General features: G+C 43.3%; 1 protein-coding gene across 5 annotated transcripts in view; it reads left to right on the forward strand.

Moving 5' to 3' along the window:
- CLASP1 (cytoplasmic linker associated protein 1) overlaps positions 1 to 13,223 on the forward strand; it is a 1,618,163-nt gene that overhangs the window by 1,362,288 nt on the left and 242,652 nt on the right. For all 5 annotated transcript variants that reach the window (XM_078682066.1, XM_078682063.1, XM_078682065.1 and 2 more), the window contains one exon: positions 8,346 to 8,536. In XM_078682066.1, coding sequence (XP_078538192.1) covers positions 8,346 to 8,536 — 191 coding nt within the window. The remainder of the gene's footprint in view (positions 1 to 8,345; positions 8,537 to 13,223) is intronic.

Genomic DNA, 13,223 nt, shown 5'->3' on the forward strand with positions numbered 1-13,223 from the left:
CCTTCCCCCCTCGGGCAGGATTCCTGTAGGGAAGGAGGGTATGCAAACAATTCCGAGAAGAGCAAAGGTTTCCCTCCCAGGGAACAGGGGACGGTCCTTCACTCAGATGATAGGACAAGCCGGAGAGTGACCAGACCGCCCAGACATTTTGAGCAATATGTGATGATATAGCTTTCTGTTGTACACCTGTTTCCTTATGTTTCACCTCTGATGTTTCATTCTGTAGGGAAGGGGGATGTGTGGTATCTTCCTCTGCAGTCCCCCCCCTCCTCGGCAGCTTGGTTTACAATGGAACTGCTCGCGGTGACATCACTTAGAATGTCACCGCGACCAGCATTCCAAGGCGAGCGCCGTAGAGGCACAGTGAAGCTGTCACCTGTTGTGGCTGGGGTCGTTCTACTTCTACGCTTTGTCTGAGCAAATAAACTACGGCTTACTGTTCATCCCACTTGTGTCTGCCATGAGTTCTTGCCAATTTCACAAGGTTGCAGTTGAAAACACGGGTTAGTCACTGCTCTCAGTAGCCCTGAAGCAGAGTGCCTGAACATCAGTCCTGACGAACAGAAATGGTTACAAAATCGCCTTCAGCCGTGCTGCCTAGGCTACTGGAGATTTGGAGCGGCGCAACTTAAATATTATGGTGCCAGTTGCGGGGCAATATAATGGTGACACTGATGACCTCCAATCACATTTTAAAACATTTCCTCTTGAGTTTAAAAATCTCGTTGCTGTGCACCCGTGGACTCTTGAGCTCTTTGGATTAAGATTCGAATTAAGATTCTGCCTTATAGTCGTGCCTCTTGACTTTATCAAATTTGCATTTGGTGGTCTTACATTTCCTGTCATACATCATGTATTTAAGTTTTGTGATGGGAAACATTATAGCATATACTTTGTCCAGTAATACAAAAGTGACAGCTTTTCGACTATTAAAAATTACACACATCAGTTAATAACCTATTGCAAAATATGTTAATACTTTTAACACAAACATAAGTAATCTGCAGCAGAAGTTATTCCTGCATTGGTTGTGGCATCTCTAGAATGCTTGCCCTTCAGAGTTCTGCCGTAAGTAAGTATTTGGAATGTTGGAATCCTGTGTGTTCAAAGGCTGTTGGCAGATAAAGAAACTCAGAAGAAAACAGAAGTTCCGACAGACAGCAGGCAGGGAAAGCGGCAGAGTTCAGCTAGTGAGTCTGAAGGAGTGAGGGACTGGGGAAAGACCTGAGAATGCATGTTGAAAAGGTTTAAAAGAGATTTGTTTCTCATGTATACGAAAGCGCAGCATCGTTTTTTCACTGATTGATTGTTAGCAGGGATAAGTGGTGGGGAGGCCGGGAAGTTTCAGGCTCTGTTTTTATGCCTGTTAAATACCATGTGATACTTCCCCTCTATACTAACCATTTCTGTTAAATAAATAAAAATCTATTTGATCTGTTCCAAAACGAAGTACACTCCATTTGGGCACTCACTGTCTTTTGTACAGTGGGCTTGTGGCAAATAGACTGATTTCTGGAAAAGATGGTTAAACAGGGCATTAAAGATAGTGGTCACCAAAACTATCATTTCCACGTGGCAGGCTCCATCATGGTCTAAATGTTTTTTTATTTTTTGTTTGATCCGAAAGTGTGAAACCAAAGATGAGTGAGTGAAACTTAAGGTCCTAGTTCTGAAGGTTATAAACAGTATCTTTTTAAAAGATGATTTGATCATGAATTTTTTGGCGGAATAGAGACACTTCAAAGACATTTGCAGCTCTGTATAATATGTTTTAGAAAAATATCAGTCTTTGCACACCTGCTCGTAGGTTTTCAAATATTTAGGTGTTGTTAAGTCCTAAATCTTAAGATTCGGCCAATATCTGTATAAGCATGATCCTCGACGTCTCCTCTTTTTGTTGATTTAAAAAAGAATGCAAGTATTTCAAATACGTTAATTTTCAGTATTCCTTGAGTTCAACAAACCACCAGCAGTAAGGGTTGCCAAGTGAATTTGGAGTCTTTTATAGCTTGGTTTGTGCTCCTTGAACCGCAGCAGTTTGTCTCACTGGGGTCTTATTATTTACAGTGTCCCAGTAGCTCAACAGGTATTTGCGCTTGCTTGCTTTCTGCTCCCCAGTGGCATTACAGAAGGGGTCGCAGACACTTTTGCAGCCCTTCTGTAATACAGATAGAGCTGGGGCTATCTTAAGGGGTCTTTCCCTGATTTGCATGGGTGTGTGGGCCCATGCAGATGAGGAAGCACTGTGCCTATGCGTCCATGCCGTATTGTGATCGCAAGCAAAGAAGCCATCAGGAGGCAAATTGACTGTGAAGTGAAGCACAGCCGGTGCACCCTCTGAAAGGGGTCTCATGGGACTCTCCAGACATCCCCATGTTGGTTGGAGGAGTCACTCTTTCTGATCTCTCTGCCCACACCCTGACACCCCCCCCCCCTTCTCCCCCCCACACACACACACACCCCCAAACACTTTGAAATACAAGCTTGGGTATTGACTACTATAAACGACAGAGGGCTGCTTCAAACAGCTGCTCTGCCTTTCACTAATGTGCTGCCTCCAGGGCAAGTGTAAGTCCGCGGTTGCAATGAGGAAAGCTCATTATATGCACCAGAGTTCACTGTCCTGGTTGGTGTCCAGCAAACCTTGGTAAAGGTGCACCATTGCGTAAATGGGGGCAGTACACCCTAAGTATAAAACAGCACCTGATGTTTTTGAATGACCTTAACTTATGTGAAATCAATGCATTCAGACATGCAATTGCTCAATTAGATGGTTATGCCTTTGATTGAGGAGATTGTCTTTGGTTTAGCCCATCCACATGTAATTCCATTCTCAATGCATTATGATATGCGTTGCTACCTTTATAATTAAAATTGCAAATAGACAACACACTAAGACAGCACACTTGTTTCTGGCTACCATCGATTCCAAGAATATTGGTCAATATTGTACCATCCTCACAAACTGTTAATGAATGTAAAAGATTTGTGAGTGGAATGTTTTTTGCATCCTTAACCTGATTCTAACCATATTCATTTGTTTCTGTACTTCATTTCTCCGGTCCTCCCTTTTTTGATCAGCAAGACATGAAACCTCTGCCTTTTCAAATCAATGGTTAGACATTTGACCACTCAATTATTGAACACCTTGACTTTGTTTAATTTTTTTCTATTGGTACCATGGCCATTTTTTTCATGTTTATTTTTTCTTGCTGGGGATTTTCTTCTGTTCATGTTTTTTTGCAGTTATCTCCTGAGTCCGTTTGTTAGAAAGCTTTGTCTTTGGATTTAAAATGTTTGTTTTAGTCTCTGTGGTGGTCGCTCACAAGGCTCATATTCTTCTTCAGGCATTACCTTCTAATCAGTGAGTGTGACAGATTTGGTTTTGCTGGTCGCAGGACACTGCCACAGAATAGAAGGCAAATGGGCTAGAAACACCTGTGATACTTGCACGGGTCCCAGTTTAACAAGCCACCAGTTGGGTCACATGGACACCTTCATGTCCCATATCACCTGTGTTGCGCCCTAGAGGGCATCTTGTTTTACATCATCTTCACTCTCTGCGTGAACCCTCTGAGACTCTACTGAGCGATGGAACTCATGCTTCTATTCTGTTAGGTCCTTTGGGATCTTGTTATGTCTGTACAGATAGCCATATGCCATATGCCATAGACCTTCAAAGAGTGATCCACACCTTTTGAGACTGGGGTGGATCTAGCAGATGTAATCACCAGCAGCAGCAAGCATACCCAGTTTCCATAATTATCTCCTGGCTCTGCTTCCTCAAGACCTCTTAGACTCCTTCTCCCTTCCTAACACCATCATCTTCCTTAGTGTGGGTGGGTGTGTCCCCACTTTCCACCATTGTGTGACTATCACAAAGGATCAGTGGGTCTTCCATCTAATCTGCAAATGCAATGCTGAAACCTTCCTGTCTCTCCAATAGGACTGCCCTCCCTCAACCAGGTAATGGTTTTGAAAACGCACCTTATTTTTGGTGCCTCTGGAAGAAAGATGTGTTTTACTTATTCTGCTGGTAACACAGAGCTGTGTGTTAGGACGACAGGACGTTGGAGTGTAGGGAATGAGTTTCTCTACACTGTCAGTGCCTGTCAACCGAATCCTGGTAGCTCACAGTGCCTCACCTGAACTCATAACCTTCCCTGAGTAGCAGGTGATTTCGGCAACCTCAAACATGACCCTCGAGTCCCCAAGAGAACTGTGGAAATAGATCACCTTTACAGTATTTTGTTATTTGTATGATTCCTTTCATAGATGGTTATGATGGTGGCTACTGGTATGGGCTTCCTGGCTCAACTGTTTTCTTTCACTTATCTTCCTGATCAATCTTCTCTATTTAGATTGCCACTAGCTAAATATTTTCTAATGGTTTGCTTTACCTGTGTCCGTCCTCTTAGTGGGTTTTGAATCTTCTATCAACTTTATTGATGACATCTCCCATTGAACTCATGTACAGTTTTCCAGTCAGCTTCTTAGTCTCTTCTTAGCCTCTTAGTTCTTGCTCCTGTCCCATTTTTCTACCTGATAGTTTCGTCCTTTACAACAGCTTATCCTTCTTCACTTTGGTGGTTTCTGCATTTTATTTGAGCCTATCTCTCTCTTATCCTATCTTTCGTCCTTCTCAATATCCAATCAAGGAGAAGTAAGAACTGCATAGACTGTACCCCAGATGTGTGGTGACATATTACATCAACCAAAGTGACAGGACAGAGTGGATTATCAGCCCTTTTTGGGCTTCACTGTTTCTGTAAAGGGTAGCTTGGAGAACACATACACCATTTTGCGTTTGGTCATTCTCTGTATTGAAATGTGCTCCACCTTAGCCAAGAAAGATCCTCCAGGGGACATTTGTACCCTTTTAGCTTAAACCATGGCTGTCCACACGGCTGTCTTAAAAGGCGTACCAATTGTAGAATTTGACTGGAGGATACATGGTCATCATTCCATACTTTTGTCAAACTCTTCTGCCTCTTGTTCCAGGCACATAGCAATAGGTACTTTGCCCCAGCTGTGTTGCAGGACTACCTTGGTTAACCTGCACTACTTATTCCCACCTTCTAATGAGGTATTGATTTGGGACTCATTCATAAGGTGAGCAATCTGCAAGCAGTTGGATGCATCAGAAGAGAAAGTCACTTGCTTTTGGTAATGATGTTTCTATTGGCTACATCATCTTCCTGCTGATTTTTCCCCCCAACCCCACCCCTGGTGAGTTAGTGTGGTGTCTCAGAATATCCCGAGGTATAATAGGGAAACAACCTTTACAACGCAGTCCTACATCGCACTACATTTACAACGCAGTCATTACATCGCAACATCCTTTACAACGTTAGTCACTACAACGCAGCCATTTAATTGCATGTCACTACAACGCATGACACTACAATGCATGTCACTACAACGCAGGTATTACATCGCATGTCATTACAACGCATACCATCCCTACACTATCCAACACTTACCCTACTATTGCACCCCCTGGAGTTAGAATAGTAATTTTTAACCCTACAGTATTCAACACTTACCCTACTGTTGCACCCCCTGGAGTTGGATAGTGTAGGGGTAAAAAAATACTATTCTAACACTTACCCTACTGTTGCACCCCCTAGAGTTAGAATAGTAATTTGTACCCCTACACTATCCAACACTTACCTTTAATGCAATGTAATGGTATGCGTTGTAAAGGTATAATGCGATGTAATGGAATGTGTTGTAAATGTAGTTTTAAAAAATGTGTTGTAATGGCATGCTATATAAATGTATGCGTTGTAAAGGATGTTGCGATGTAAACACTGCGTTGTAAATGTATGCGTTGTATTGTCATACATTCACAATAATATGTTAACTTCTCAATTTATTAGTTGCTGTCATTGCTCTCTTCATTTGTCCTGTCCGGAAGATGAAGCTGCATGGCACCACTTGGTGCTAAAAAGATATTGTGAAGTGTTTCTGGATAAATCTGAGGCCAGGAGGTTAATTGTTGAGGAATCTGTGTGAAGGTTATATATCTCCAGAAATACTTCTACAGAAGGCAAGAAGCTTTTTCTTGTTGACCATATACATCTGGAGAGAAGGAAACGTTGCACAGTCAGATGTGCATCAAGCTTGGATACTTTAGATTTACTGAGCTGATGCATTCAGTTTGAGATCTTGACTGCTTTTCAGTTATGGTGTATCATGTAATGTATGTGCATCTTGATTGAATTCTTCCAGTATTCATTTTCCGGTTGGACCCTTACATTGTAACGAACAGAGCTGAACATAAGTGTAACAAAGTGTTATTTACCAGTTGCAAGCTCCGAATTTTTGTTCGACAGTCTCTGAACCATTGGCATTGCATATCCTTTATTTTTCGACTCTCCTGAAGCCATTATTGCAATTCAGTTGGCTTTCACTAGTTTTATTATTCATAAATTAGAAATTACATGAGTAGGTATTGTCAGGAAATGGAAACTTAAAGCGTATGTATGGATAAAGATGTCATTTCCTTTGGGTCCCATATTTTGTTTACATTGAGAAGTCGCATTTTTGGTCCACTGCAATCAAGCACAGTTTTGCACGAGTTGTTGGGCTGAGTTGCCTGTGTAGGTTGGTGACTGACAAAAAACTTTTTTTTGTCTGGTTTATCGTTGTCATTCATAACGTAGTATTCTTGTCAAAAACGTGTGTCATTCAGTTTTACATATATGCACAATTACGTATGGCGTATTGTTTTGTCGTTTGATTTAGAAGGGTTTGTGGTAGACCTGTCCCTCTATGTATACAAATTTGCCATGAGCCTCAGTTCTAAAAACTGTAGTTCACCCGCTCAACTGCGTTGCTTACAGTCAGATCTGGAATAGCAGACAATCTTTGATTATGATAAAGATGCCAAAGCAGCCAAAAGCAGAAAACTGTGGATAGATTAGGGAAACGTGCATATAACATCACTCACAATATTGGAATGTTGAGAGCTTCGTTGAAGACAATGGAGGGGCCATGGCTGTAAAGTCTAGTACAGGCCCATCTCATATCTGCATTTCAGTGTCTTAATCAATAGCTCGGCCCCTCTCTCTTCTGGGCGTGGTAGTAACATGGACAGAAGGAGCTATGAAATGTGAGGGAAGCAGCAGATCCAGGGTGGTTCCAACCTAGTGTGGTGCCAGACTCCCCCCCCCCCCCCCCCCCTCCCAATAATAAATTCTGGCCCCATGAAGCAGAATGTTCTCACTGTTCTGCTTGATTAAATAACCCTGGACCAGGTCATTCATAAATGCCATCGCGGATTCATGAAACGCTCTATTAATATAAAGTGAATGAAGTCTGAGCGCGTTCAATGACTTATTTTGATAATATTTCAAAGGAAGTGTAGAAGTTTATATTTGAATATAAAACAAAACGACAAAATAAATATTTAATAAATTCCTGAGTAAGTGGAATAAAAGGACTAAAATATAAAGCAGACGCTGTAGTTAAGCTACTCTAACGAACACCTGAGGCTAGATGTTGCAAAGCTGAAACCTTCACAAGTTAAAGACCGTAGTGGTAACACCAGTTTGTCACTGAAATCTATGAGAGACTTGATACAGTGGTGGAGGAGTGTGGCTCACTGATTAGAGCGGCAGACCCTGATGCAGAGGTCTGGCCCGGGACCAGGGTTCAATTCCCGACGCGGCAGGGTCCTGAGCCCAAAATGTCCACGGACTCGATAATTCTCGCCTCGGTGCCTATTCTAATCATGGGGTCCCACGCTGCAACTCTGGGCAATAGTTGCTTAATCTCCACTACGGCTGCCTACCCGCTGCGGGATGCCTGGCTTTCACCCTGGGGATACCCAAGTAGGGGTTATCTCACAGGGAAAAGCCAGGACGGGTTCCCAAGGCAAGCGCCTTGATGCCTTCGGGTGATACGTGCGCTATATAAGTCGCAATACATTTACATTACATTTACATTTACATACAGTGAGAAAGCCATGGAAGTCAAAAGAAAAATTCTTCTTCCTAGTGATGCTGACCTGTAGTTTCTCAAATCCTGCAAGGGAGTAATCATGAATTTGCTCCAGTGAGCTGTTTGTTAGTCCTAGCCAGTCCTTTACTACATATCTGAAGTGTCTAAAATTAATATTTTGTATTGCTTAGATGTTTTTAAACAGCAGTATATAGTATTATAAAATATTGGTGACCTCGGATCACTACCCTAAGCACAATGGATTGGGCATCCTCTTGGCTAAGAGACTTTACGTTGGTTATCAGCTGTAGACTGTGCCTTGCCTGTGCTCTTACTAAAAAACCTGAAATACACCTTAACTTTACCAATAAAGTAACCTCTTTCTCATTTTGTCACAGTGTCTATTGATCATTCGGATCTGGTGGCTGATCTTCTAAAGGAATTGTCCAATCACAACGAGCGGGTTGAAGAAAGAAAAGGAGCCCTCTGTGAGCTGTTGAAGATCACGCGAGAAGATGACATGGGAGTTTGGGACGAGCACTTTAAAACCATTCTGCTTTTGCTTCTGGAAACCCTAGGAGACAAGGATGTAAGATGTTTTTTATCTTTGTATTTTATTGATTCTCCCAAATTGTTTTCTTCCTCAAAAACATGCTTGTGCCTCCTTTGTTCCTGAAACCACCTGCTTCACTGATATTTTCCACTTTGAAATCACCCGGGTGTGTTATGGGTCTTTCACAAGGTGTAAATTGGTTGGAACTAATTGGATTGAAATACATTTACATTTTTGTAAGTTTTAATGGCAGAATACTATAGCACAGGTTGGGGACAGGAAAGGTCCAATTTCCTATCTTAGTATGAGGTTCTGAGTTACCCTTTTAACGCTTCTCTAAGCTCAAACTTAATTTCACTTCTGTTTTAACGGACCTCTGAGACATTACAGGTTTGAGCATGCCAGTGCATATGTTTGGCAGAGGCTCGATGACCGTACAGGTAGCACACATCTTACAGGAGTCACATTACCCACGTAATTCATCCCCCAGTTTTCTCTGAAGCAAGTTATTTCAAATGCACACACAACTGCTAGAAAAAAACAAATCGAAGGCTGCTGTACGAGTGGCAGAACAAGATTTGGGTGACATTTCTTTCTGATTCTTGAATGTCCTGCATTCTCAGCGAATAAAGTGCCCTCGGGATGGGCTCTCTGATCTTGCAGACGTGCTGGGCTTTGAGCAGGACATATTTTGAAATATTTTACCTAATAAGACTTTTTCTAGCTCAGGGTTGTGAAGGGAGTTTAGGATGCATTTGAGTCAAGAACGACCTATGAATCCAGGCTGTGCTTCATCACTAAATCCATTCTTTCGTAATGCCTTGGTGGTGTTTTGTGACAATAGGGGGAGCTTTGTAATGGCGGTGAACACTAAAGTTGTCTTATTGGATTCACATTTCAAGGGGTATTTAACAGAAACTGCTGTTAGATTTCATGAGCAACTCAAGCCATGTACCTGAGTGTGTTTTGAACTATATTGTGAAAGAAAATAGTCCTATTATGTATGCAGATTACTAGAGGATACCAGTTTTGAAAGCAAAGCTGTGGTCCTTGACATAACCTCAGGTGGGAGATCTGTGTGATATTAATGTTTTGGGATTTTGAAAAAGTTGTATTTTTGGTACTTATTTAGTGTGTTCCCTACCTCTTTTGAGGCTGAAAGCACTGTCCTACTGATTTGACTGCACTATATGGATAATGCATCAGTACCCTTCTCTTCTTGCCTACTGATGGGGATCCAGAGTAATAATCTTTAGTTTGTTCCCGGCTGCCTATGGCATGCATATGGGCCCCACAGAACCAGAGGGGCCTCCAGTCAGGTTTCCAGTATCTATCTGCATTATTGGGTCTGTACCGACTCGCAAATGTGTAGCCAGTTGTTATGCATCCTGACTCTAAACAAGTGCTGTAACACAACTCATCTATCAGCAGTGGTTCGTCCTATTTTTGTCTCAGATTCTGGTCCCGTGCCATAATAGGGAGCACCTCAGAATGATGATGATGATGATGATGGGGATGGCTTGCTTGCTCCTCATTAAACAGATAACCTTGACTTGACCTATATGTTGACTTACAAAACACCAGTGGGCTTGACACCTCCCCTGAAACAGCTTGACTCGCGATATGGGGTGTAGAAAAGTAGGATCTGGAAAAGTTACCCTCGCTTTTTGCCTGATGCCTGCGTGTTTTGACTGTAATACACTGGAATCCTTCTAATCAGGACCCCAGTGTCTGTATTGGTTCTCCCCTATTTACTGATGAGTACTTTGTACACCCACAAATGGCATACTGGTGTACCACTGTAAGTCCCTAGTATATGGTACTAAGGTAACTAGGGCATTGGTATACGAGGGGTCTCCCATTGGATTAGGCATGTATTGCGCAACCCATGGGAGCCCATGCAGACTCTGTCTGCAGGTCTGCCTTTGCAGCCTTCGTGAAATGGTGCATGCCCTTTTCATTTGAGATAAGAGGTTTTCCTTATATCCCAGTCACTGCACTTTAAGCTTATAAGTCACCCCCAAGGTCCATCAGCCCATACGTTAGTTAAAACACCCTCCAGCCAATTTATGTATATGACAAATAAAAATGGTGCAAGGATGCAACCCTGTTGGACGCTCTTTTTCAAAGCAAATGGGCTGGTGCATTCGCCATTAGAATCATATCTAACTACTCCTGTGAGGTCAGTATGGAGAGCTCTCATAAATCCTACCAGGGCCGCATCCACACCCGTGGACCTCAACTTGGCCCAAAGAGTTTCGCTGTTAACTTGATTAACAAGCATTTACAATGCAATGGTTTCGCCTTTGGAAAAGTTTGAGCTATTGGCATTGTAAATGACAAAATTTGTATTTATGTGTTGGTTTTGAAACAGATAAATAAATGGCATTGTCATTTACATTGCCATTAGCTTAATCTCTCGCAAATGTGAGACCTATTGTACCCTACGGACGAGCTCAGCAGACAGCAATTACTACCACACACACCCAGAGCCAGCCACACACACACACACACCCAGAGCCAGCCACACACACACACACACCCAGAGCCACACACACACACACACACACACACACGCACCCAGAGCCACACACACACACACACACCCAGAGCCACACACACACACACACACACCCAGAGCCACACACACACCCAGAGCCACACACACACACCCAGAGCCACACACACACACACCCAGAGCCACACACACACTCCGGGGGCAGGGAAAAAAGCACGGCGAGGGGGCAGGGAAGCAAGCACAGCGAGGGGTTTTAGGCTATGTAAGATACACTATAGGGTAGCTTTTCCTCAACACATTATCTAGAAACATGACTTGCCCCTGTGTCACTGTGATGAAGTTTCCACACAAAGCACAAGTCACTTTATACTGTTTTGCCCCTTATAGACTGATTAGAGGCAAGATTATTTAATTTCTGTTTCAAAGAATTCTAATTCAAGAATGCATAAAGAGGACTTGAGCTTCTTAAAGAAACTTTCTACCCATGAGATATACTAAATGTGATAAGAAACGTCCCTGAACTAAGGAAATATATGAAATGCTGGGATTATGAGTAACATTGGTAATTAAGAATTTTTAACCTTGGTATAGTGCTGGTGATGTAATCGGTTTGAGTTTGAGTTTTAGAAAATAACAAAATATTGTCGAATTGGTGCATTATGAGACCCAGTCCATTTTTTAGTAAAATGTGAACGAATTTAAATGCTTAATAAACAAGCAGCAGGCAACAGAGGCAGACGCAAAACCGGAGCACAAGCAGCAGGCAACAGAGGCAGACGCAAAACCGGAGCACAAGCAGCAGGCAACAGAGGCACACGGAAAACGGGATGTAGTTTCCGTGATGACCTGGACTGAGGTGGTCACCCTATATAGGACTGTGGGGGTGACCAGTAAGATCACGAGGCCTAACGGAAGGTTGCAGCTGCATGCGAGAGAGAAACCGAGGCGAAACAGTGAAAGACAGAAGAGAGCTTTTTAAAAAAAATGCAGACTAAGCTACACAAAGAGAAGAAATAAGAAAGACGAGATGGGTAGAGAGAGGAGAGATAAGGAGACAGGGAGAGAGAAAAAGAGACAGTTTAGTATAGTGTGAGAGAGAGGATCTATGGAAAGAGAGAAGGATAGGGGAGATAGATCGAGAGAGAGATGGGCTCTAGCACAAATATGCCCCCACGAGTTCCGTGGCTCTGAAGACGAATGCCTCCTGTCGTGGGAGTCCCTCGCGGGGGACTCGAAAGAAATGCCCCCGCTTTGGAAGAGCCTCGTGGGCTCTGAAAACAAAATGTCCCTGAAGCTGCTAAGACGCCCGCACTCACCGGGAGCTTCTTGCGGACACAGCGCTTTTCTTGCCTGTATGCTCCATGGCTCTTCCTTGCTCCAGGCGGGACGGGCTCACGGACAGCGGGAGGGGGGGCAGGCTCACGGACAGCGGGAGGGGGGGCAGGCTCACGGACAGCGGGAGGGGGGACGGGCACATGGACCGCGGGAGGGGGGACGGGCACACGGACAGCCTATGCTGGTCTAGACGCAGAGCCGCTGCCAGTGCGCCACACTGCACAGAGTGCACAGTATTAATGTGCTGTGTTGCGATAGACATGCAGTGCCAAAGTTGATGAAAAATGCTGCACTGCGTGTACATTGCTCGAGTCATGTCCGGCGAAACAGCCAGTACTTCTTCCTGAAATCCGTGCCACAGGTGGGTCACTGGCAAGGACTCGGGGCAGTCCAAGGACACCTCCTGAAATCCACCTCGGATTAACTGTTTCAAGTAGAGAGAGTTACACAATTGAAAAAAAATCTTCGTTAGTAGCAAGTCGATCTACTGACTAACTTTAATATAAAATAAGTATCCAGACTTTTTAGCACAGTGTTTTAAATACTATTAGCTATTGCGTCGATTTTCGGAGCTCCAGGCATATTATATATTGCTGTTTGTGTGCTTCCTTTCTTCTAGCAGCGAGGGCATTGTTTGCCCATCTCTTGGAATGCAGCGCTCTTTCGTAGCAGTGCTACAGAGCATATCTAATTCTACCACCATCTTTGCATTTAACTCTGAAATAAAGTTGACTTTATGCAAATGACCATCATATGATCACATATCTAGACGTTGGGTTAGGTTATAGGCATTTGTATAGCGTAGTGTGTCTGGTGTGAAGTATTCTTATGTACTTTGGCAAGGTTTGAGCTGTGTAAACCGGCCAAAAA

The sequence above is a fragment of the Lissotriton helveticus genome, chromosome 3_1 (assembly GCF_964261635.1).
Source record: "Lissotriton helveticus chromosome 3_1, aLisHel1.1, whole genome shotgun sequence".
Taxonomy (NCBI): domain Eukaryota; kingdom Metazoa; phylum Chordata; class Amphibia; order Caudata; family Salamandridae; genus Lissotriton; species Lissotriton helveticus.